At 34.7% G+C, this 27,709-nt stretch overlaps 1 protein-coding gene across 10 annotated transcripts in view; it reads right to left on the minus strand.

Annotated features, from left to right (window-relative positions):
* The window catches only part of NBEA (neurobeachin), a 453,154-nt gene that overhangs the window by 156,202 nt on the left and 269,243 nt on the right, over nt 1-27,709 (minus strand). For all 10 annotated transcript variants that reach the window (XM_039696621.1, XM_039696630.1, XM_039696627.1 and 7 more), the window contains 2 exons: nt 25,423-25,547; nt 6,943-7,086 (listed from right to left, as the gene is read on the minus strand). In XM_039696621.1, the coding sequence (XP_039552555.1) occupies nt 6,943-7,086; nt 25,423-25,547 (269 nt within the window). The remainder of the gene's footprint in view (nt 1-6,942; nt 7,087-25,422; nt 25,548-27,709) is intronic.

Genomic DNA, 27,709 nt, shown 5'->3' on the forward strand with positions numbered 1-27,709 from the left:
ATGTATGGAAAAACAAGTTAAATACACTGTTATCAGTGGACAGTAACAAAACATGAAGCACTCTCAGAGCCACTCATCAATACAGTCCAACAGAGTTTGAACTGATTTAATTTTAAAGCTAGGAAAGCAGGAAATCTGGTTGTCATTTGAAAAGCTGAAGATGCCCAGACAGAGTTGCTGTACTAAGGTACAAAGAGAAGAGTTCTTCAAAGCTGTGCTTAGGAACACTATCATATGTGACTGACAACCACCTTATAAAATATTAAGATATTTTGGATAGTAATATGGAAAAAATGATTAGAATAAACACTGAGCTGTCTAAAAATAGTATGCTATAGAAACTCTGGGCCTTTTTCTTTTTTAGTGTGAAAGCCAACTACATATCAAAAGTATAATTGTTTTCAGTTTATGCCTGAATCTACACTCCAAATTAAACTTAAACAAATATGTTTTTCTTTTTTATAGTTAGACTTGAGGATCAAAATCTGAATACACAAAAAACAGAAACTACGAAAATCTGGCTGAATTAAATTTCCATGTTTGGAAGTAAAAGGCTTATGTGGTTACGTATCTATCATAGAATGGGAAACGGAATCACTCTTCTTCCACATTCCTATCACTTTCCCAAACAAGCAACTGCCCCAATGAAATTCCTATCTTGAATGCTAATTTGCAATAATAATGAAGTTTGAAAGGAAAAAAAAAAATACTTAGTAGTGCATGCTGAATTCAGTGAAGAGTTTCCATTTGGAAGCTTGAAAAACTAGGAGAAATATTAAGACTTTTTTGTATTTTCTGTTGAAACTTTTATATTTGTTACTTAACTGACTTATTTGTGTGTGCACATAGATAAACATACTTGAAAAAAGCATAAAGTATGGCAAAGCTTAAGGTGCCTTAGCCACCTCTAGATTGAGAGAAAAAGAGAGTGTAAGAGGGAGAAGAGAAATAAAATGGGAAGGAAAGAAAGAAAGAAGGAAAACAGTGAGCAAGCTGATAAAGACTACCTCTGGCTCTGGAAGTATCAGAGGTACAAGCTGTTAGAGGCTGAGACGGAATTATTAGGAAGCACCACTGTGTACTTGCTACAGTTCTTGCTGGGTTTCCCTTATGGTTGTTGCTTTCTGCCCTCTGGGCCACTCCAGACCATCAGAGGCACTGGTGCGTGCATGGCAACTGCTGCAGGAGAAGGAGAGAATGTGATGGACAACAGGGCTCCCCCAGCCCCATGGGAGAGGACACATCAGGGCAGGAGGAGAAGAGTTGGAGAGGGAAGATGATATCACCCTTGGAACCACTGTTGTCCTTTGTTCTCCAGGAGGGAGGAAGATTAATTTGAGTAGGCTGTGGTCACTGCTGGAGACAATAGCAATGCAATTTGGTCTTTTCTTCAATCCATTACTCTAACAGCAGATAATGCAACAAAAATTTCTCTGGTTGGCCTCAAATGCATTATTTTTATATGCCTGAAAAATCTAATAATTTGAAAATCTGCCTTCTCAGTAGAGGCTCAAGTTTGTGGATTTAGGTTTGGTTTTTTTTTCATTAAGAAAACCTTCTGTTTGTCTACCTGTTTAGTTTGTTAACAAAACCAATATAGAGGCTCAAGTTTGTGGACTTAGGTTTGTTTGTTTTTTTTTTTCATTAAGAAAACCTTCTGTTTGTCTACCTGTTTAGTTTGTTAACAAAACCAATAGAAATAAGGCTACATATATTATTAACATTTTGAGAATGGCAACAGAAGAAAACTCAAGAAAATATGGTCCTCCTTCACTCCTTAGGAATAAGTAAGAAAAAGTTTCAAACAGCTTTGTGTACCAGAGATTGTCCTACACTGGTCAACTCTTGTAAAGAAAATTCCTTGTCAGACTTTGGCCAAAAGAAGTGTTACTGTAACTCAGAATGTATGTCTATAAATTTCAAATGTGTATTATACCTCTGAATATGAGTCAAAATATATGTTTTCCATAAAAATTACTTATTTTGCAAGTTTTTGTGTGGCTTTAGGTGCAGTTCCTTGACGTGTTAGTGGTTTTATTGCTGCATCTGATACTATGTGAGACTTCAACATAATTTCAGAAATGTAAATGAGCTGTTTGTTAAAACCTGGAATAGAAAATTTCCCCACGGGCCAAATAATTTATCTTTTTTAATTTTTCTTTTTGTACTGCTATACAACTTCAATTGTAACTGTGTGTAGTACAAATTTTGGCACTATTCCAATTCCCTCTAATGACATCATCTAAAATTTTTTCATTTGGAAATTGGTCAAATTATGATGCTTTCTGTTAGTTTGTCTGAGAAGAGAGAAAAGGCTTATATTGCATAGGTCACAAAACAGATGTTGATAATGTTTGTCTGGACTTCAAACAGATGACCTGGAAGTGAAAGGTCTTATATCTCATTAATAATAATACAAGCTGTCAAATCCCCCTGACCTAGCGTGTTCCTTAGCACAGGGCAGTAAGTCAATACACTCAGCACACTCCCAAGAAGTCTGGATAGAAGGCTTTTCACATTTAGTCCTCAGGCCAGTGTGGACTTGCTACTGCTGCTGGCTCAGATGAAAGATCAGCTCTTGCTCATCAGTAATAGCTTTGCTTCCTAGAAATATTTCCACTCTGAAGTTCAAAGTTGCTAAAAGTTATGGCAGTGCTGGGATGCTACATCTGTATCAAAATTCCCAGCCCATTTGTACTAGGGGGGAGGCTCTTTCCACCTCAAGGCAGATGTCCAAGAAGAAGGGAAGATTCTGTACTGAAGGTTATGATACAGTAAGACTAAGATTCATTAAAGGCAGTTAGTGGCGTTCCTTGTGAGTTGAGTTGCTCAATCTGCTGATATAATGGAGCAAATAACATGTATTTATTCTTGCAAGAGTGTTGTGAGGCTGTAATTCACTGTGACTGATGAGGAAGTCAGCTTCTGAGTTGATTGAGCCCACGCAAGTAACCAGATGCCTGCCAAAGCCCTTTGTCTTCCTAAAATAACTCAAAGCATCATATCCTCCTATTTTTATTTCCTTTCTTTCTTTCTAGAAAATGCTCTTTTAGAGAGTAGCAAAAGATTCCACCAAGGATCCCTTGCTTGGTTGGGGTATGTTTGTTGCTGTCACCAGCTCTATGACAAAATAGATGAAATGTGCTCCAGTTAAGAACATGTATCTTTCAAAAATGTCAAGGCTAAATTCTGCTCTCAAATGCACACAAACAAGTCTCAGCAAGTGAAATGCATCTTCACAACAAAGAGAACATCTTCCTAAAAATAGAATTATAAAATCTGAGTAGATCAACATTAATTTTTTTAATGACCTATTTTAATGCAAGATCAGTACTTTGAAATAAAACCCCAACCCAAACAACAAACTTTGTTAAAAGAAAACTGTATATCTACTAGGTCTACTACCTTATATCCTTGTAAAAATGCAAGCTTATAATGTTAGAACACACCCACATATTTTTAATTTTGAAACAATCACCTACTAAGCAGGAGACAAATTGTTAGCAAATTTAAATTCTTAGGATCTTAAAAGAAAGGTAAGTATTTAAGAGCCCTACTGCAGCATTAGGAAATATAAATGGAAAAGGACGATAGTTAGTAATATCAAGTCACTACAGTGGATTTGATTGTATTACCCAGAGATTCACAATATATTAGGAAACTGTTAAAATTGACTGGGCTAGCTCAGTCATTAGTTCTAACAGAGATGTGACTTGCCTCTTGAAGTGAACAGTCTGGGAAGAAAAGGAGATAAAACTGAAACAGAAACACGTAAAATATTTTAATACAAAAATGCTAAAACAAGAACATCTTTCGCTAACTCATACTGTAAGACAGTTTCAATACTGCTTTTGTTAAAAATTGTGATGCAAACTTATAAGTCATAATCCTAAGACCATAATAACATGGAATCAGATTTTCATATTTTATTAAAATGTTACTTAATATAATGAAATCTGACCAACTGCAATTGCAACATATGGAATACTAAGATTATATAATAAAAATATTCAGACTATAATTATTTAAAAATTCTCCATACCATATGCAATTTATCAAAGTGAACTTTACATTGATTTGTGCCACATGGTTGATGAAAAACTATAAAGAGTCTCTGGAACAAAAGGTATGTACAGATAACTTTGTATGAACAATCTCAATCTGTTTTAAACTTCCCTTTTTTCAGTTTTAAGTTCACAAATCAAAATATTGTATTATTTATATCCTCTTAGTTAAAAATTTTCTAAAACCCAAGGCCTCATCTGTTTAAAATGTGCCTTAGTTTCATGGAATAAACAATGCTAAATTGTTTAAGTTAAATGTGGACAACCTTAAATCAATTGAAACCTGGTTTATAAAGATTTTGTTTAATTCCTATCTCTTACTGAGACAATCCAAATCGTTGTAAATCAGGTTTGAATTGATTTAAGCTTTAAAGTTAAATTGGAGGCATATCTGAATATAGAAATTCCTATGTGTCATTTCACTGTGAGCAGTAACTAGATATAAATGATGCTGTGCTATACCATAACCAGATAGATCTCAAAGATTTCCAGATCATGTATACTAAATGTACATAACTCTTTAGAATTAGACAAGAACAGACAGTGTGGCTTTATTGGGACCCGCTCTTCAGAGCTGTCAGAGATTGTTCAAACCTTCTTAAGCAAAACCCACACCTTCTTTGCCTACTGCTTTTCTTGATTTCAGTTATTGGACTCAAGTTTCAGGGCCACATTTTATGTACTGAAAACTTGGAGAAACAGTTTTATTGTATGGAAAATCCTGCAATATCAGCAGCTAAAGAGAGGGTATCATGAGATTCATGGGTTTTTTTTACCAATTTAAAATATACAGAAGACATGTATGATACTGTGTGTGATCACTAACTCTCAACATCAGCTCCAAAGATGAGTGAGAGTTGAGTAGCAAAGGCTGCAGTTAATCTAATGGTAAAACTGAGATAGTGGAGTGTAGGTTCTTTTTGAGAAGCTTACAGGTTTTGGTACCATATGGCACCGTTATCACATCACCTCACCACACTTGGAAGCAGTTTGCGTGCTCGGTTAGCATTGATAGGGAACACAAGGGCATCCTGTCAATATTTCAAAAGTGGGTTGGTTTTTTCTTTTCTTCACTTTCTATTATTTCTGCTTTTGCAATACTGACAATATCTCCCAATTTTATGAACAATAAAAGCAAAGGACTAGAATGACTGTGCCATGTCCTGAGGGAGCAGGGGCTGCCATCCAGCAGCAATCTTGAGTAAAAGGATAAATTGCACATTAATTTTTAAGGACACATTGAAATACTAGGCTTTTGCAGAGGGATGTAGCTGTAAGAATAGTATTGCATCAGTGTGTTTGAACAAAATGTCAGTGTTGTGGCATAGAGAAAACTTCATATCTGACTGAGATTTTCCAGACTGGGTAAAAATTTTTCATGCCCACTTTGCAGTTTTTTTTAATCAGTATTTCAATTCAAATGCATATTTCATCCTCTAAACAGCCTTTTAAACTACTGTATGCATATTTAGTTGGAAAGACTGTTCTTAGATATAAGAACTTAGCCAAAGCAGTACTGAGTTTTCCTTCTAAAAGAGAAAGGGACATTGCCCAAATTATCCCAGTTATGGTCCTGCTTGATGCACTATTTTATTGACTTTAAACAACAGTGTCTCAGCAGCAGCTGGCTGCAGATTGAGAAAGCAAGTAGAGTGACATATTAACTGTGATAATCATATATTGATGCTTGCTCCCAAATAAAAACATCTATTTCTCCCTCTCTGCTCTAGTTCTAAAGTATGAGACTAATTTCCATGTAGGTGGTTGTTGGGGGTTTTTTGCCTTTTAATTTTTTTTGGTGGGATTTTGGTTTGTTTTGCTTTGATTTTATTTTTATTTTGTAATCATCTACTTATGATCTTATCTTTGCTACAGATTTTTACTATGGTATCAGAAGAAAGTGCAGGAACAAAGATAGCTATTTTAGAAATTCAGTTATGCAGAAAAAACCATGACATCACAAAACTCTCCTTTAGTGGAGTAGTTTAATAAAGATACTCCTAAGTAAATTAATCTAAAAAACTTCATAGTACATTTAATATTTCTCAGTTTTATCCCATTTGAGAGGAAAATGCATTTTCAACTTTCAATATGCCCTTTTTTCCAGACTACTTCCCAGGGAAGGTAGTATCACCTCTAAGACAAAGCTGTAACAGAACCTGCTAGAAGACAGATGAACAGATCTCACTGCATTCCTTCACCCAGGAAAGGACCAGAAGGGCTCCCTCATGCATATTTACAGAGGGTTCATTCCCAGCTCATATGCTAACTCCCAGAGTTCAAAGCTTGGTTACAGCTTCATTCTCTCTTAGTCCTTGCTTAAAACAGGCAACTTTTTCTCTCGCTGCGACAGATGGGTTGAGATACTGCAGACCTTCCTCAACTCCATCACTGGGAGAACTGGGTGCCAGCAGGAGGGCAGGTCTCTCTGCACAAACTGCATGGCACTTGGGATCAGACACAAACACACTCTGACTCACAAAACCCTGACTTGTGGAATGAGTCCATTTACACTTTAACACACACACACACACAAAAAAAAAAAAAAGAAAGAAAAAAAAGAAAAAGTTTTAAGCAACACAATATGGTATTTACAGACTTTTGAACAAGTGACCCTCACTAATAAAAGGACTTGAGGTATTGCTATTTCTCACATCTCTGCTCAAAGACTGTGCAATGGGCAAATGCTTTGTACCCACTGTCCATACCTCAAGGAAGTAGAGAGGAAGCAATTAAATCTGAAATGCAAAGAATCTGTTCATATTGCAATTGTTATGTTTGGCTGTGAATATTAAGACATTAACCACAAAGGTTAAGAACCAACAAACTTAAAAGAGCCTTTTGACTCTTATCTTAATTCTAATGAAAGTATAATTACCTGCAAGGTTATCAATCTCTTTTTCTTGGAGCAGGCTAACAGCATCATCATCTCCTTCCAGCATAAGCTCTGTTTCTGCATTCTGATTTACCACAGCTTGACTTCGGAAAGTTTTCTTTGACTTCACTACGTCCTCTTCAGTGCCTAAAAAAAAGTTAGAAATATTGTGAATTTACCTGAATAATATTTTAAATACAATGACAGTCAAGTAGTAAAAACACTGCAGTATAAATCACCTTTATCAAAAAGAAAAGAAGGAACATTTTCTAAAACTTTACCAAGGTTTACAAAAGATGCAGGTCTCTTCTGTTTTCTGTCCTGTCCCGAATAAAATACAAACTTTTCCACAAAGACTCTCCTGGTTTTAATAATTGCTATTTACTTTGTGTTCAATGTTGTTCCATTAGTTTTCCACCTGCAACAAATTCAGCAGGAATTTCTTTTGGGTTCCTGGTGCCCTGACTCTGACTGACCTGAGAGCACAAGCCACCTACTCTAAATAAAGAAGCTGCATTCAGGAATCAAAATCTCTCTGGATTTTTGTCTTTTCAGATAGCAGGGACAGGTTGGTAAAGTAGGAGCTGGTTTATCTCTGATACACATTAACAACAAGGTAGGCTATGCAGAGATTCAGAAAAGACTGAAAAAAAGACAAGCATGGTGAGGGAACTTTGGTGCACATCTGTGTGTGTGTGTGTTTTAAGCAACACAATAAAAATGGCAGTATGTGGATATGTGCCAATTACCTAAAGGTTTTCATGGATAATATTCATTTTTCTTGACTACAGTTGGCTTTTTCTATTCAGCCTGATGATTCCTTATGGCAGGAGACTTAACTTATTGAATTTTGAGAATATTTTATTGAAACCTGCCTGATTTTATTCTTATGATGTAAAAAATAAATCCTAGTGTGGTCAAATGACAGAATCATAATGAGGTTTTATGTCATAAATACCTTTCATGTTACTGTTGTGACCTCCTCATAGAATTTCTTTGTTAGCTGGGAAGAGGTCATAAGTTTTATTTTCAGTACTATGGAGTCACAGCAGCCTCAGACAAGAAAGATTTCTATTTTTTTTCTTAAACAGAAAACCCTGCATCTTCTCCTTGGACCATACAAGACCTGGGCATCTCCACTGCTGTCAATCAAGAAATAACTCTCTAAATCAACTCTGTTTTTAGTAGGATAATTTGGAAATTTGCTTCCTACTAAGCTACAGCATAAGTGTGAAAACAGGCAAAACTATGCACATAGTTTTGTTTGTCTTCCACAATGCCTGAACTTAAACAGGATGAAAACTATCATGGCAGATGTAAAATGCTGTTGTAAAATCCAAAGACTCATGGTCCCCTATTAATACAGGACAACTAAGATGAATATAGTAAGGAGACAGGTTAGTGAAGATAAATACATGGAACAGAACTGATGTATCAGGCAGTTTTGTTATTGCAAGGAGTTGGGAAGATGTTACAATTTTACCTCCCACTCAAATAATTAATTAGAGTCTTTTAATTAGTTTGTGCACAGGAGAGTCACACTGCATAAGTAAAAATGCTGGAGGCATATCTTTCTGAGGGTGTGTTTACTCTGTTTGAAGATCACTGCTAACATGCCACTTCATTCAGGCTGAGATAATTCATATTTTATCTGGCCTAACATTACCTTTTGGATAGTATTGCTATTATCTCAATTGCTGTTTCTGAAACTACATTCTGAAACTCTGAAAAGGTGAAGAGAAACAAGTAAGCAAAACCCCATTTTTTTCCACCAAGCTCAAAATCAGAGACTTGTTTGTTGTTGTCTCCATTAGGACCATTCTGATAGTGATTAAGACAGTGCTACTGTATTTTAAATATGTTGTTTTGCTGTGTTTGCTTATTAGGCTGTGATCATTACCTCACTTGCACAGGTTTTACTTAATTTAAATAACCAATTATTTGCCCAGTTTAAAATGGGTTCAATTAACGAATTGTTGGAAAAGTTTTCAGTATTAGTACAAGTTTTGCATTTTTTTTTTGGTTGATTTGTATTTATTTTTTCTCCCATATTCACAAAAGGAAGAAAGAGTGGTAGGAGTTAGGAAAATTGAAAAGCACTAATGTGGAGTAAGAGTCAATCATTTCTGCAGTAACTGATTTATGGCAATTATATTAAATTATTTATGCATGAAAAAAAAATTATAAATTACCAGGAAGAAAGTCCTAAGCACCAAATCATTACTAACATTTAAACTACATCCAAAGTACTTGAAATTTAGGGTATTTTAAATTTCTTGTGATGAGTGTACCAGATTACAGAAATATTGCCAGACACAGGTGTAAGAAACGTTGTAACTCTATCATGCTCTAATTGCAGAGTAGAAGACATTAGTTTGGCAAATTTGAAGCTTAGCAACAAAACAAATATATACAAAATCCATTCTGGTTTATAATATTAAAAATACATTTGTTTCTATGAAATATAATAGATAGTCCTTCTTTGTCCTTATGGAAAAAAAACCCCTTCTGGTTTGGCTGTTGTTAAAATTTATCACTCTGTTGAGTGCACCTTAGTTTTGCTCTACTGTACCAAACATCTATCTAAATGAAAGTGTACAGGACCTGGAGTTGCCCTTCAATCACTATATCCTTTATGAATTAGAGTTCCATTTATCAAAATTACAGCAAGAAGAGTAAGGTCTCACAGGGCTGTCTCATTACAAGGCTTGTAAACACTGTCCTTACAAAGAAATGGTTTAACACCTAACAAATCAAAAACTGATTGGGAATAGAATTTATTTGAGATCATCTATCTTCGGAAGACGTGCTGTACTGAGTGCACTTCGTGGCCTTTCTACCCATTCATCAAGAAATTAACAAGCTAATACCACAGACCACCAGATCTCCTTGGATCCTGAAATGTGAAATATGTTCAAAACAGATCTGTCACAGATGTTCTATTTTTATATTTCAAGACAACTTCAAAAAGGTTTTAAAACAAGAGAAACTCTCCGAATAAGAGAAAGAAGAAAAACAACCTGTCTCTTTAAAACTAGACAACAAACTGAATAAAAAATTATATGACATAAAATGATGTCTATTATTGTTAACAGTGATATGAAAGGAAGAAATGAATAAATAAATATTTGATATTTCAGTGTGTTGGAAAAAAAATCAAAACTCAATATTTTTTTTTCAAAGCTTCAGCAAAATTACTATGAAATTAAGTCTATGGCCAGACATTTCATTTCAAAATTTTTAGCACACAAGTAGTCTGTGTTTTAAAGACAAAATGAAATTGCATTAAGTCTAATTAGAATATGTTTCAAATCCATTAAAACAAGAAAACATAAAACAAAAATAGATGTCATTTCAAGAAAGCAATGTTGTGACACTGGAGGGCACAGAACTAGAATTGGCAGATGCTATCAGCTCTTGTCCTTATTAAGTTCCTTCTTAAGGGATATTTTAAGGAATAGACTTAAGGGATAGACTTGGATTTGGAAAGGAGCCTTGAAGCAAGCCGCAAAGTCTTAAAACTACATTTTGCAAAGATTTTAGAGGCAATAAGTCACTCAGATTGCACTGAAGTCCAGCTGAATTCAGTGACTTACTTCCTTGAAACTTAAAGGCTCTGTCTTAAACATATTTCAAAAGAACGCATGCACAGAACCAGATAAGCTCTTAAAAAATCCTTCTTTCATTACACTTGATTATTTTTGCAAATGTGCATGTTACAAACTTTCTGCAGTAGTTTCAGGATAACTGAAAACAGCTTATTTTTAAAAGAAATTAAAGAAACCAACTAAAATTCCTCTACAAAACCTCAATATTCATGGGAAGGTGTGTATTTTATTAGTCTGAAAGATTGTATGAGCTGCACAGTAAACTTGTTCAGTATTGCCAAGAATGTAATAATCTCTTTTTTAATATCATCACTTTTCCTTAAACAGAAATTATTAAGCAGTCAAAAAGAACCAACCAAACAAAACCAAAACCACAACCAAAACAAACAAAAAACCCCAAACCAAATAAAAGCCACCAAAAAACTCTTCCCCAAAAAAAACAACCACAAAAACCATTACCACAACCCCTCAAAACCTAGTAATTTCCCTAATAAGAACAGGAGGATCTAATGTTAATTTTCAGCTACAGCCACTAGAAGTATTTAATATGGGCAATACTTAATGAAACAGGGGTGGGCTGGGTGGGTGTTTTTATTGTGTTATTTAAATTTTTGAGTCTCTATTTTCAACTGAATCAATGCATTCCCTACTGGGTTCTGTACATCACAACAGGTTCTAGGGATGCAATCTACATTTCAAAGACACTGTAAGGGTCCAGATCCCCACAACCTGTCCCTAAATAAAATTTTAAAATTAGCAGTGCAAACTCAGTATATTATTGATTTATTTTATGTTTATTTACTTATTTCAGAAAAAATTAAACTAATTACTCTGATTTAATTGAACACAGCGAGGGGGTTTCTAGCTCTCTCTTCTATTAATTTACTATATAGCAAAATATAGTGTTTTCTATTTTTTTCTTTCTTCATTTAGTAAAAAAGGAGGATAAAAGTATGGCTATTTCTAAGAAAAGTTTGCTTGGTAATACTGTGGCCAACAAGAGGAGACTACTGCTTCTTATAAAGTTGTTTCCATAGTTTACTTCAACGAATTACCGATAAGGCAATTTATGTAGTGAGTGCTCTTTGATCTTTGAGGAGAGATGGCAGAATGGAAAGTTAACCTCATTTTAATGTTACCTAAATATACTGACAGGAAATTCTAATGTTTCTAAACATCTGGAAATCTGCTTCATGGGATGGTGTTCTTCTTTTCTATAAGAAACCTTTTTCATATACTGTCTCTTACAGTTTTATGTGGCTTCTAAAGGAGCATTTGACATAAGTAAAGTCTGTTCTCTTTACAGTAAAATGCTGCATTTAATTAAAAACTCTCTTTTATAGAGGCTAAAGTAGAGTTTCTGCAAAGCTTAGCTCTCCTCGGAACGTTTTAAGGGTAAACTTGCTTTTTATTCCTTACAGATCTTACAGTATGTACTGCTCTGTAGAACACTGATTTTCTTGCTGAATTTTCATCACATAAGGTAGTTTCCACTAATTTGTTAAATAAAGGAATTCAGAATTAGTTCCTCACAGGAGGCTACCTGACAGTTCACGATGTGAACCATGAAATTGTATCACAGTTGAAATATAATTTATCAACAGAGTTTGGAAGAACAAAGCTTTTTTTTTTTTTTTGAGAGATTTTTTTTCTTTATTGCACAAACTAACTTCTGCAGAAAGAACCAAACTTATTTATGGACAAAATTAAAATGTACCACTATTATCTACATTTTTTGTTCATTCAACACTCATAATAGTTGAAAATACTTAGAAAAAAATATTTTCTAGATAATCTATCTTCCTGCTTTATATATTCTAACATACATAAAGCTTTCATTGCTAATCTTCAGTAACTTGATTAGGTACCGGTACCCTTGCAGCGGTCACAGCTATGGAGAACAGCTGCCTGGGAGTCTGTAAACTGACCTCTACAAAACCCAGCAAGATTAAATCATCAGCATGGTGACTGCTCTATCCCAGCCTAGTATACTTCTTCAGGACTAGGGAGCCAGCCTTCCTCGAGCACTCACTCCATGGGAAACGTGCTCCGCCTATCCCTAGGTCAGCTCAAGGGACCAAACTTTTGGCTTTGTGTAGCAGCCCAATGCTGGCGCATCACAGCCAACCCCAATAAGCTGTCCCCACCTGTGCCTGCTGGGGTTGTTGTTTAAATTGCAATGCGGTTCTGGAATGGGCAGCTTTGACTGGCGTATAATTTAGTTTCCCCAGAGAATCAGAGAAGTGACTGTTGATAAAGGAAGGCTGGTTTAAATAGATCTAATAAAAACCAGAGAAATCAAAATCACATTTTCATTATTAGGGATCTTTGAAGAAATGAGGAAGAAAAACTATGAAAATTGCATAGCAATTAAAAATTGTATATATTTGTATTGGAAATTACTTCCACCAAAAGCAAAACCAAATCACATTTTTGTTTTCTATAATGGAGAAATACCTGGAAATTTAATCACAGACATTCTATCAATTTCTCTCTAATTTTTATACCCAACATCTGTCCAAATGATCTTCCTCACATAAGAAATTTGTAAATAAATACATAACTGCTTTATATGTTTTCCTTTTCATATTATCAGATGTTTTGTACTGTAAAACGAGACTGACAGAGACTATGGCAATGACGAGATTGAAAATACAGTCAAGGACAAAACAAACATGTTTCTCAGATAAGGCTGAGGGCTTTTTAAAAAACAAATACTTTTAGTCAAAGTGTTTTATATTAATAAAAATGGTCCTTCATAAAAAGAAAGGTTAAAGTACCATGGGCACTCTTGAGTTGTTTGTTGTTTTTTTTTTGGTTCCCAGACATGAAAATTGTGATTCAGAGTGGTCATGAAATTTGTTTTTAGCAGTTGCCAAGATTGTCATTATATCTGAGATTTCAGGATTTCTGAGCATATGAGAGGGATCCTGCACTGATTCAGCACTGACTGTACACAGCCCACGGGAGTCAGATATTCCCAGTCCAGCAAACGTTCCAGTGCTTTTCAGGCTCCTGAAAGGCAGTCCCCATTCTGACTGGAACCAGAGGGAATCCCTCTAATGGGAACTAACAACAGTCAAATGTTTATATTTGGGTTAAGAGGTAGTTTGCCACTGTAACTTGTACACAGAGGAATGGATTCATATTTCATGACGGACAACCTTTACAAATCCCTGATAGTTTGAAGGGCAGCATTTTGGTGTATACTGTAGTTTGATAAATTGCAGAAAGAAACCAAATTCTTCTGTGGATAATTTCAACAAGCAAAGATGATACACAAGAAAAATAATTAAGAGCAATAAAATTTTCCTAGGTGTGTTTCTAGCCATTTAAAAAAAGTACAGTAATAGTTGAGAGGAAAATATCTACACCACACCAACAGCAGTTATTGCTCAGTGGAAAGGACATCAAGGACACTTGCAAGTAAGAGAATTGGATCAATATTAACGCGATTTTCATTTCATGCTTCCCCAACTCCAGTAAGCTGACAATATACTCTGATTATGTGAACTGCCTCTGAGTAACATAGAAAAGGTTATTAGAGCAAGAGGTGGAAATGGAATGCACTTTTTATATTGACAGGTCTGCTAATAGAGTGTACTGATTTTCAAAGCCGTGCAATGTGTTTTCACAATTTGGTTTTGACAGCAAAAAGGAATTTCATTTATTCTTGATTCAAGATATTCACATGTAAGCAAAGGATCCTTAAGACAGGCCACTGAAGAGGGAAACTAAACTATTCAAATAGGAAAATTTAATTAATAAGACAAAAAGAAAAGGTGATTGAATTTCAATATGTATGACATGATAATGAAACAATGAAATAAATTTGCTAAACAAGGCATTCTATGCTTTTGACATAGCATCTGATAAAACCTTTTTAAGATGACATAAAAGTGAAAAACATGCCTATGCCACATCTTAATGTTGAGGCCTGGATTATGTCTGGAAAGTTTTAGATTAGTTCCTAAGCAACATTCCCCAGGAAAAAACAAATGTTCTGACTATCTGCTTGCAGACCTTAAAGCCAGGATCAATGTTGTCAGACTTCTAAACTGCTACACTCCATACTGAGGAAATGCACCCACATATGCTGGCCTTAATTTTAGTTCCTGTTCAAAAAACAAAAAAAAAATTGTAATTGAAAAGGCTAACAATGATAAAGCCTTGGAAAGAAATGAAATGTTCTTTGAAAATACAAACACTTGATAATGCAGTGACAGGGAAGAAATGGCATGGCATTTCATGAAATTCCATGAAAAGGAAGTGGAAACCCTCTCTCTGACAGGGGTTTGGAACTACGTTATCTTTAAGATTCCTTTATACTCAAGCCATTCTATTATTCCATGAAATGTGATCTTACCTCCCAAACCAGTGTATTCTACCCCAATATTTCCAACCCTTACTTAATATTTAAAAATTAGAGTCTCCAAACCATGTGAATGGTCCAAACCCGAATATTTTTAAAAGAAAATGCATGCTACACATCTGCAAGGTTTAAGTTCTCTCTTTCTATGGCCATGAGTGATTATATCTTTGCTAGAAGGCAATTTTGCCCCTCATCATTTCAGCTTTTGCTCTCAGATCCAAAAAAGATTGGCTCTTTGGGAACAGCTACTGTACAGAAACATAATAAGGCAGCAAAAAAAAAAAAAATCTCTGGTGTAGGTAATGAATGTGTAGGAAGTAAGTTTAAAAATTTTTATAGTAGCTATCGTAATTCCAGGAGTTATACAACCATTTCAATTTCTATCAAAACTACTTATTTACAGAAGAAAACTTCAACAGCTCCTGATCAGTGCTTTGAGAGACCCATCTGCCAACATATCTGAAATTACTTTATCTTTCTGGAATGGTAATCTTTTTAAGTGAAACTATTCTGAGGCATACAGAAAAAACCATCTTGTGCAATCTTTACACAGAAAAAAATCTCCTAAATACAACATAATGTCATATAGCATAATGTTTCTTTAAAGGATTGTCAATATTATATACAAATAATAAATTTGTCAATATAAAAATGTCATTAGAACATCTAGATTTACTTTCTAGATTCCCACTGCTTCAGTGTGCTGCACTGTGTCTATTCTGTGTTCAAATGCAATTTTTTCCTCACGTAGACCACTGCATCTTCAGAACTGGTTTACATATTTTCACTCAGCAGCTAAAGTAACTTGTGGGAAGAACTGCTTCTATTTCAGCATAGATCAATGCCTATAGGAACACCAGACAAAGGGCAGCACCCAAAGGATATGCACATTTGTGAGGCTTCATTGTGGCTCTAACACTGGGATATTTGTGTTTAAATCTTAGAGCTGCTAAGGGACTACACTCTAGTAGTAGCAGACAGCCCTTCGGTTTGGGCCAGGCTGCTGTAAATATATAAGCTCCTCCAAGCTGGAAATAATCTAGCAATAGCAGTTATATATCAAAGTTATCTATCCAGATAGCAAAGGAGATACTTGCAAAATTTCTATGCTTATGTTAAATTTGCAAGCACTAGCAACATTATCTTCCATTTAGATGAGAGCTGAGGTGATATTTAGACCATGTGATCAGCTTTTTAAGGGCATAGGATTAAATGATTTGTGCTATTTGGCAAAAGGGACACCAATAAAAGACTTTTTGAGTATTATGCATAGTTCTTTCAGCTGTGAAAGTGTATCTATTGTAGATGATCAGGGTGTTATGCAAACACACCAGGAGATGTACTCTTTAGGCACACTGTAAGGATATGAAAAACATTATGTCATTATGTAATGCACATGATATGAAAAAGAAATTCAAACAACTGGAAACCTGCATAATATGCTGGTTTATAGAATTCTTCACGAGGGGTTTTCCTTATCATGCTGGTTAGTATTGTAATTGAGAACTTTTTCCATAAAATGTATTTGTTTTTTTTTCAAAAGGTGCATCCTCATCCCTGCCTGTAACTTGCACCACACTGAAACTCGCAAGAAAATCTACCTTATCTCATTCCACTAGTACTTTTTGTGTGTATTTTTAAATTAAAACTATAAAATAATGAAACACACAAAATAAGTAGTATTGAAGAATTCACTCTACTTTTAAGGATATGGAATAGCCATTGCATATGTATCTAAATCTTCATTTCTTGTATACAAATCTTACTCTATACATAAAATGTCTACAAAAATTTTCATGTGATATAATAGAAATAGATTTTATGTGATAAATGTTAAGAAGTGCAATGTAAAAAGATGAGTAAAAATACTTGGGCATCTTAAAATATATACTGTCTCTGAAAGTTAATTCCCTTATTGTCAAAATCTATACATACCAGTTTCCTTTTCTTTGGGAAAGAAGGAATCACCAGTACTGAAGAGATTCCTAGACTCTTCTGTTGATTTAACACTTGCAAGTAGCCCAGAGGCTGACAAAAACCTGAGCCCAGTGCCCAAAAGTCTCTCACATCTTTCACTGACCATCAGAAAGAGCAGGACAGAAAAGTCTTTTTAGATCTACAGTGTGACCTCCTAATTATCCTTATGCAAAAGTTGCAGCATTGCTGCAATAATGCACCTCCATTCCAGCCATGTGCTTGACATGCTGTCCTTGCCAGGTCTTCAGAAAACACTAATGTTATAAATTTCCACTTACATACAGAGAGGAGAATGGGATCCTGCAGCGAAGACATTGAGAATAAGAAGTGTGGAGAAAACATAGGAAAGGAGTATTTTGGTTTTTTAACTATTGCCAAAGGAGATTTTAAACTGCTGTTACTCCTTAATACAGAGTTTTAAAGCACAGAAAATAGGAAATTAGAAAAATGCATGTTAAAACCTGAGTCCCAAGACCTACATTCACCCAGCTTTGAAGGACTCTGAACGACTATCATTAGACTTTCACTGACAGAATGTTCTTCTGAAATGTTTCTATGAAATTCACTGAATATTCATGGGTCAAGATTTTCTATTTCTTTGTCAAATAGATATAGAAAAAATACAATGTTCACATGAGTTTGAAAACATTTCTCATGGTAGCAATTTATGGGGTTTGGTAAATAATTTACTTTCATTTGGCAGAACAGACAAATATTGTGTATTCTTTGTACATGAAAGTTTAACTGTGGAAGGGAGAAAAATGCAGCCAGAATTCCAAGAATGACAATGGTTCCAATTTTTAGATCTTAGGAATGGTTTTGCAGGCCAATTTCATGTCTTGAAGAACATTCTACAGTCATATACTTTCAGATGAAGAAAGAGGTAGTTATGTTAACTGCTGGTAAAAAAGCCAGCAAGTTCTGCAGTAAAATCTATAAGCTCAGACCAGTAATAGCAGTTAAAACCCAGGTCATGCTGATTCACCTAAAAATCTCAGGGGAAAGGCATTTGGAACCCAACACAAAGGTTTAGAGGGAAAATTTTTAATATCCTATTCAGCTCTGTGAAAAACTTGAAAGAGAGTCAAAAGAGAGTTTCTGACATTCAAGAGTTAAGGAAATAATTACAAAAAATGACTGTTTAATGAGTCTGTACTTACAACTTATAGTAAAGCTGCCATAAAAACTGCTATGAATATGCTAGAAATAACATACAACAGGCAGATGATATTTAGAGACTGCAAGTACTGTTAGGATGCAATTGCAACTCATTTCTATGACCTAGTCAGGGAGCTCAGACATTGAGTGCTCAGTAAAATTGAACTCAGCAGTGTTCAGTACTCTGCCTAAGCAAATTCTGTTACCATTTATATCTTGAGGGTGCCTTTCATTACATTACAGTGGGTTTTAAGAAAAAGGATCACCATAATGGTAGACATATTTACGGTATATATTTAATGAGAACATATTTATGACTGGGGGAGTGGGGTGGGAATTGTTATAAAGAAAACCAAGTTAAATCTAGTATTTTAGATTTAATTAATCTCATTAGTAAGATTTTGTTTTGCAGATCCTTCAATTAGTACCCAATGTAAGCTTTTTCCTAGAATTTCTTTAAACAAAACTGTATCTTGCAATTACCATATAAAATATTAAGAGAACAAACTATCATGTAATATTTTCCCTAAAATCCTGTGAGGATGAAATATTTGGGAGTTTATTTGGTGAAGCAGTGGATGGCACTGTTGGGCTACAATTATAAGGCTAGAGATGAAAATCATAAATTGCTGTGCTTGAAAAAAAGATTTTTGTGACTCATTTAGTCACACAATTCAGATATAAATTCATTCAGAGTACACTGGAGATTTCACAATCTATGTGGAAGTTAGTTCACATACTGAAAGGAAGTTTTGTAAAGGAGAAGTATTATTTTAGGTGCTTCAACTGAAGCAGAAATGTTTACATGCTTGTTTCACATGGCAGCATGATCCCATTTAAGACTTACTTGGCACATGGAAGAATTGTTATGGGTTAATTTAATGACTGTATACATATTCTTAAAATGCTCACCACTGAATATCAAGTATGTTTATTTTACTGCCCACAAAGTCGATTCTATTTCTTAAAAGTGCTCACAACCAATGGTCAGCCTGTCTTTACTTACAGACTAAAACTGTGTGAATGAATAGGGTGAGGGAACAAAGTTTCTTAAACATTTTATACCTGTTCACATCTTCACTAATGATGAGGCAGAGAGTTCCCCCAGCAAGTTTGCACATGACAAGAAACTGGGAGGAGTGACTGGTATGCCAGGGGGCCTCAGCAGCTGGTGAAGTGGGGTGACAGGAACCTCATGAAGTTCAGCAAGAAGTGCTAAGTCCTGCGTCAGGGGAGGAACAAGCTCTGGCTCCAGTACCTGCCGGGTGCCACACAGCTGGAAAGAAGGTCTGAAAAATGGAGCTGGGGGAGCTGAGAGACACCAGCTTGAACACGAGCTGCCAATGTGTTCTTGCAGCAATGGGAAATGTTATCCTGGACTGCAATAGGCAAAATATTGCCAGTAGGTTGGGGAAGGTAATCCTTCTCCTCTGCTTAGCCTTGGTGAGGTCACACTTGGATTTCTGCATCCAGTTCTGGTCTCCCCCATACATGAGAGACATAGATCTTCTTTTATATTTATTTTTACTACTGAATTGATCTAGATATTCTGTAGATATTCTTTGTTTCTCTTGAGGAGGGAAGACTCAAGGGGACCACACGGCTGTGTATAAATACTTCTTGGTTTTCAGTATTTCCAAGGATGGAAACCACACAACTTCTCTGGACAACCTGTCCATTGTTTGACCACCATGACAGTAAAAAAAATAGTTTGTTCCTGTTGCCTTTTATCTTGTTACTGGCAACCAAAAGCTGTCTAGATCAGTTTAGAAGTAAAAGAAAATGTGAAAAAACTCAACAAAAGGATCTATAAAATTCAAAAAAGCTAACAAAAAGGCTGTTAAAACAGATATAGTATAAGAAAGCAATATTTCATATACAAAACTAAGCATAATTTGATCTTTAACCTCTTACATGGTACATATGTAAAGCTTTCACTGCTGATACACCTAGGAAAATAACTGGGTTTTATGCATCTAGTTGGCCTGTTAGCAAAACTCTGATAAGTAATGATTCACTATCAGTTGACTTCAACTTGCTTTCATTTTTGAACCAGTTGCTGAAAAAAAAATACAGGTTTTCTTATGGCTGGTTCTGAAACCAGTGTTGTTGAAACTGTTCTGAAAATACACTAGGCATTTTCAATATGCACAGAAAAATGATAAAGTAAAGAATAATGAAGTCTGAGAACCTTATGGAGTTGAGAAAAAGTAATATAACTTTTTTAGATATATATGATTTACGCAGTAACTTTGACAGAGTCTAGAATTTATTGCAAAAAATGGTAGTATTTTCACCAACAAAAACACCTTTAAGTTTTTAGCAATGTCACTAGCATCAACAATCTAATATATTAAAATGTAGAACCTGAAATGCAGAATGGAAATGAAGACTAGCATTTAGGTGCACATTCAAACTTCCTAGAATAGGGCACTTGATTTTACAGCAAAGCTTCTGAACTGAGATGATAAAATTGTGCATTTCCAGTTCATGAGACATTCTGATTTCTTCATATGTCTTGTTACTTGAAAATGTCAGGTAAGTTTCTAAGACACTAGCTTAGCTTTCTAGAACAGAATTTTGTGCATAGCTTCTTGCCAGCTCCTCTGGACACTCTTCCCTCAGCCTTGCTCTAACACTGCCTGCAGAAGGCAGGGAGCCCAACAGCTCATGAGATGGAACTCAGGAGCTGTGGAAATCAACTGCTTTGGACTTTTCAGCACTGTGGGGTTGCTCTAGAGCTAGCATCTCTGAAATTTCATCTTGGGTATTTCTCTAGCATTGAGAACCCTGAAAAAATGAATCTTCCTTTAGGGTCTCTGGGACAGCCAGATGTCCCATTCTGAAGACAGTCCCTTGCCTGAGTTCCTGTGGACTTTAGACCCTCAGTTTCATAGCAGGAACACACACAGCCTTGCTTCTAAAGTAGCTCTAGCTTGCTAAATAATCTGGTCCTTCAGCAGCCTGAAGGAATCCTTCCTGCCATTCTTTGAAGGTCCATAAAAATCCGCCTGCTGTCACAAAAACAGATGTCAGATTTCAACATTCCAGATTGCCAAATCTGATGCTTTTTAATTGTTTTTGTGTAATAAAAATATATTTCTAGTGATGAGTAAACACAGTATTTGGTGAAACTTAGAGCACTAATGACAAGACCCAGAAGGAGCCAGAGTCTGCTTTGGCAAGAACTGCCCTAGAAATAAGGTCAGTAATTAGATATCCAAACACATATGCAAGTTCAAAAGCCATATGTTGCATATATCTCTGTGGTTTTATTACAGAACCTGAATCTATTAATTTATGAAGGCATTTTTATTTTTTCTTTTCTTTTTCGTTCTAATCATTTAGGATCTGTCACGCTAATCATCTTAACAGGCTAAGTATTCTTGAGCACATACCCTAGATATACTTGACCAGCTTACACATGTATGTTTAGAATGTCGGCACTGAGTTTATTCTCATTTACTTCAGTGTAGATAAGAAAATGTAGTCTTTCTTGTACTTCCTCTGTGTATAAATTGTTTGTGGACCTTTAAAGGCTGATGGACCAAATCTTAATAAAGGAACTGTTTTGGGTTAACCTTTGTGGACTAGTATTCTATCTTACTGGCAGGGTGGCACAGTAGTGTTTCCTCTGTGCTAATCTCCAATGACTGTAAACTGTTAAGTTGATTACTAGAAGAGACAGTTCTTTCACCGCATGTGCAGAATCTCTGTGAATTGGGTCATATCTGCATATTTCACATATCCATCATAGTAAAATTTGGGGAAGAACAGTAGGGTGTATAATAATTTCTATAATATTTTCTTTTTTCTTTCTTTATTTTCAGTTAAAATTTACTTATTTACATTGAAATTCCATCTAAACTTAGAATAAGAGTTAAGTTATTGACATTATAAAATTAAAACTCCACTAAAAGTTCCAGGTAATTCAAATTCCATTTTAGCTTGCACTTTTATACTGAAGTAAGTAGCATCTCTTCAGCTAGATAAAAGAGAGAAATTAGTCTATATTTTGATTCAAGTAAGAATTTAACTAATACAAAAGGGCACTGCAGATACAATGTTGAACTAATTATGCTTGCATTTTACATCTGGGTATGAAAGTAACTTTAACAGATTACAAACAAATCTAATGCCTAATATTAAAATCTTAGAAATGGTGGAGACTAATCTAAAAGGAAAAACTAGTCAATCTCCTGTAAACGCTATGACTGACATGCAAACAGTCTCAAGGGACATCTAAGTATATAACCTGTATATAATCTGCTGTAATTTTTCATACAGTTTTATATAGGCATAGAAATATGTTATAAATTCTCATTGGAATGTTTTTTATTTGTCAGGTACTTTGATCATATATTCATAGGTAGACATATGCACACACACATACATATATATATATGTAATATGTTTATATGTATGTATATATGTTTATACATATATGTATATATGTATACATATGTACATATGTATATATGTATATATGTATATATGTTTACATATATACATATATGTATATATGTATATATGTAAACATATATATATATGTTTACATAATATATTTTATGAAAAATGGAAATCTAAACATGCATACAGGAGCTGACTAACAGACTGTAGTTAAGCAGAAACTTCATTGTGACAGAATTTTTTTGAGAAAATATTGTTTCCCAATAGTACAACATTGAATGTTTCCTACAGGAAGAACCCACTATCATCTAAAATTGAAACTTCTCTTTTTAGGCCTTCTAGGTAGAATTTAACATTCGTTGTACTTCTCCAAAATAAACATATAGATCATAGACATAGTTTTCATTTCCCAGACTCCTTCCTTAATGACTGCAAATATAATTACAGTATCCATGCATCTAACATCAAATATGATTTAATACTAGGGCAGCTGTAAAGCACTTTTTTATCTATCAAGGTCATATCTCGATGGCTGCACAAGCTCAGATAAATCAGGTGTTAAGCAGGCACATCTCCAAGGAATCTGATAATTCTCTCATCTGCAATCCTCAGCATATCTTATTATTTACTGCCAAAGAAATGACTGATTAATTTTGTCATCTTTGCTCTGTGATTTGTGCTCAGCTGAAGCTGGCTGCCCTCTTCTGCAATGCCTGATCAGACCTACTTAAGTTGATGCCTTTGATCGCAGACACTGAGGAGCTTGCTGACTTAGGCTTTGACTAAACATTCCTCCACTGCAATATTTAGGCACAGAGTCCTAAATGATAATGGACAGTCAATGTAGATAACAAAAACTTGTAAGACATTTCCACGATTTACTGATGCTCAAGAGAGCTTTACTTGTACTAGAGGTATCAGTCAAGATGAAAAATTGAAACAAAAGCTCAACAAATTTTCCTTTGATGAATACTTCATTTTTCACAAGCGAAGTATCTGAGGTCAGGAAATAAAATCTGTTACTGGAAGACTATGCAGTGTGATTTTTTTTTTTAATGCTTTAAATTCTTTCAGTGTGTGATGTCATACTCAGTTTTTGAAGTTAGGGGCATTTTACTATCAAACTGTTCCTAACAAAATTACCAAAACAAAGCCAATAAAAAAAACAACTACAATGAAAGTTAAGCCCTATGGAAAAAAAAAATCTGCCTCTAGCTCTTTATTAATCACATTCCAACACCAGCGGCTAGAAGTACATCAAACTGTACCAAATCCTTTTCACATGACAACCTCATAAATTATTCAACTCATTAGTAACACCAAGAGGCATAAAAATAACATCAGTGTTAAGGATGTTTTCTTACAGAGAAAGGTCAGCTAAAAGTTTCAGTATTAAAATCCAAAGGCTTAAGCCTCTGAAAAGTAAATGCATCTAGATAGAATCTATGAATACTTTAATGCAATCTGCTTTAAAATTCCATGTGAATTATATTAATATTAATATTAAAAGCTAGAATTATTTTTTAAATTCTGAAAACTTCAGTCTATTGTTAATTTTTATATAACCACTAAGTTTGATGTGCACCATCTGTGTATAAACCTGAGTTTTAATTCTACTGTATGGTGAATGCACTAACAGGTGTTATAGAAATATAAAGACTGTGGTTTTAGTGATGACTTGCCTTTCAAAAGTAACACAGCAGTTAGCACAGTTTTGTACCCAACTCTCATAAAATCTCCATCCTGATGTTTTGGAAGAACATGGAGAAAATAACCCTTTGTCAAATAAGAAATACTATATAAAAATGGGGGAAATGTCTTCTTTAATCCACCTTAAGGAAAGTTTATGACTTGAAGTCCTGGATATGATAGTCTTCACCTTTAAGAAAGGATTAAGTTACACCTCCTAGTATAACTGCACACGTGGATATTAATTCATATGTCTAGCCTTGTTTGGATCCCAGCTTTTTGCCTCATACAACAGCAAAGTTGGTGAAAAGTGTAGGTCATATACAGAGTTAGCTTTATATCTATCATATTCAGAACTTTTGGCAACCTTAGCCTTTGGCTAAACATCAGATGAAAAGTTCAACTAGCTTTATAAATGATTACTTCAATATTTTACTCCTAAATGCTAAAGAATCATAAAAATAATATTTTCTTTTCATCACTAAACCAAAATACAGGAAAACATCACAATATTTTTTTTAAAAAAACTCCTGTCTTTGATATGCTAGAGAGGTACTCCAGCTTAAACCTGAGAAATAAATTTGCTTTAGATTTTTTGAGTATTCAGGTTCAGTCTGCTGTATAGAAGTCACAAACATATGATATTTTTACATGTTATAGAGGAATTTGTAAGTGTGTCTTCCAGCTACGTCTACATGAAAATCAAACATTATCTAATTCTTCAGTTTCTAAAACTGAAGCTTCTATGTGATCAGTTCACTATTGGATTACCAGTTATCCTTAAAAATAAGGATATTTTTAACATTATTGTTAACAAGTTCTAATGCATTTCATGATTTGCAGAAAAAATAGTTTTGGCTGAAATTTGCATGCCAGAAAAAAATTTCTGATATTTTAAAATTCATAATTCACAAAATGTCTCCAGTGGAACTATTATGACACAATGGAATTATTAGTTTGATGACCTCTTTCATTCAGTCACTCCAGAGAGACAAGTTCAGTTGCTTTTACCAGTGTCTCAAAATTAGTGTCTGGGAATGCTAGAGAAGTATAATGTGAATCCCTTGGGGATCAGGGAATTTAACAGCTCACAAGCTCAAGTCTTCTGGTTCATTAAAGTGTAAGAATTGAAAGAATTCCTTTTCTAAGGATGTGTTGTCCTAGGAATTCTCAGCACTGTCCTTGAGAAAGAAGGGACATGATTCTGAGGCATTCATGGACATCAAGAAATCATCATGAGCTATAGTTTTAAGCTGAGCTAATACTGACCATATTCCACAGCGGCTTTTAGGAGAGCATCAGCATGAGTAGACCCAAAAGCATTGCGAACAAATCTCCTCCGTCGGCGCAAATCATCTTCCCAGTAATCCAAGCGCCAGAAGTCATGCAGTTGGCTGGAAAATAAAGAACACACACATCAGCACCTACCACAGCTTGAACTGTATTTACATGCATTATAGTATAATTTCACTGCTGCTTTCCCAATCTTGTAAAAACATGTATTACTAAAACTTATAATATTCTAGCATTTCTTTACATGCATTTATGTGTTATAAACCCCAGCACCGCCTGTCTCAAAGGGTTCTGCCTGCTGCTAAAAACATTAATCACGCTGAACCCATTAACAAATGCAGCATCAAATTACAAGTATTAATGGCACAGCTTGCTTTCTTTTACAGTGTTTTTAACAAGGCTTGTAAATCATAGAATGGACCTCAGTGCAAATAGTTTGCAATTTAATGACTATGGTCCCTTAGCAGACTGAACTTAAAAGTATAAAATATTGCCCACTTGAATTTTGTGGAACTATGATTAAACTAATGTGCTGAAATATTCATTGAAATAATTCCCCACTGCCCCTAGCAACCTGAGAAAATTGCAATTTTATTCATTATTAATAACACTGAATTAGAGCAGCAAAAAAGTTCCACCATGTGGTAATTGTCTTGGTAAATTATTATTCCAGCACTAACAGAGTACTAGGACAATTTTATAGCTCCCAGCTAATACAAGCCATTAACAACCATGGCCATCTTAGCATAACATTGTCTTTTTACATTCAAAAGAATATTAAACTCCTGTGGAATTATATAAGCCATTGTTAATCTATATTAAAGCCAAAAAGTACACATATATAATCTTCTGGTATTCAACTTTGGTTCTAAAGAGCTGACCAGCTCCATTTTCAGACAACTTCTTGACCTTATCAACACAAATCTCCCACATCTTTTTTATAAGCTATTTGGGCAAAGCTGCATTCTAAGCCAACATTTTTAAAGCTTTTGGGATCACTAGGAAGAATGCAAAATTTTTGTGGATGCATTGTTATTATCAAACCCCTAACTGAACACACTATACATTTAAAATTATTCTGCAGGCCATGACCTTGAGGACCCTAACTAGGGAACCACTGCTCTAAACAAGTCATTTTCAATCTATCTGTAATGCCCTGGACATGTGTGATCAAAAGACAAAGAGAAAAAAGAAAAAAAAAAGAGAGAAAAAGGTTTACAACTCATGAGTATGGTATACATCTTATCTGGATTTTTCTACTTATTTCTTCAGCCACTGTTTTCTATATCACCTTCATTTTGAGCTGCCATGTGCTGGTAGCCATTTCCAGAGGAAAAGTAGAAATATGCTAATGTAGGACAGACGTTTTCATTCTTTACAGTCCACTGAAGTACTTTTTAAAATGCTTTCATTAGTTATTGTCCAACTTTACTAACTGCTGTTATGAGACCTGGATCAGTTCTAGAGAGCAGGGCACCATGCGGAGTGGATCTAGCATCCTACCTTCTAGCCACTAAAATTTTTTCAGAGGCAGCACACTGCAATTTTTAGTCAATGCTGCTGTTTTTTTTCATTCTGAATGGCATTTTCAGATGTTTCTTGAATCTGCATGAAGGTCCTACTTTTATAGCTGCCTTGCAGAACAGGCATTTTACTTATTTACATGCAGCGAGGAGGCACCTTCAGTAGTTTTTTGAAAGGCAAGAAACGTTCCCTTTATAATTCCATTTCAGAGTAAATAATGAGAGGACAGAAGTAAAAATATTAATGAAACCCTTTAAAAATAAGGAGATCTCTGAAATTATGTATATGGGCAGCAATAAGAAAATCACTAATGTTGATAAGAATGATCTATGTAAGAATAAAGTACTTTATGAAATTAAGAAATATTCAGACTAAAAAAGCTATGTTTTTATTTGTTCTGTGTTTAATCTGGTAATTCATTACTTTGGTTAATTAGTCTGAAGATTACTGTATATTCTCAATTTAACATAAACCAGATTTTAAAGCCACTATTTTAATGAAGTGTTAAGTAAGAAAGTAATGACATTTTCAGAGGATTAAGCCTATTTTGCAGATCCAAAAAACCATTATAAGTTCACCAGAGACTGAAGCTTGAAATACATAATAATTGTGCAAAATTAAATTTTTTGAGAAAAAAGAGCAGAAACGTCATTTCTAATCACAACCTATATGACTTTAAAACAGAACTGAAGTTTCTTGCTACAGTTTTCTACAGAAATCTATCCCACAATGTTACTAC

Source organism: Passer montanus, unplaced genomic scaffold, assembly GCF_014805655.1.
Source record: "Passer montanus isolate IOZ18808 unplaced genomic scaffold, ASM1480565v1 scaffold99, whole genome shotgun sequence".
NCBI lineage: Eukaryota > Metazoa > Chordata > Aves > Passeriformes > Passeridae > Passer > Passer montanus.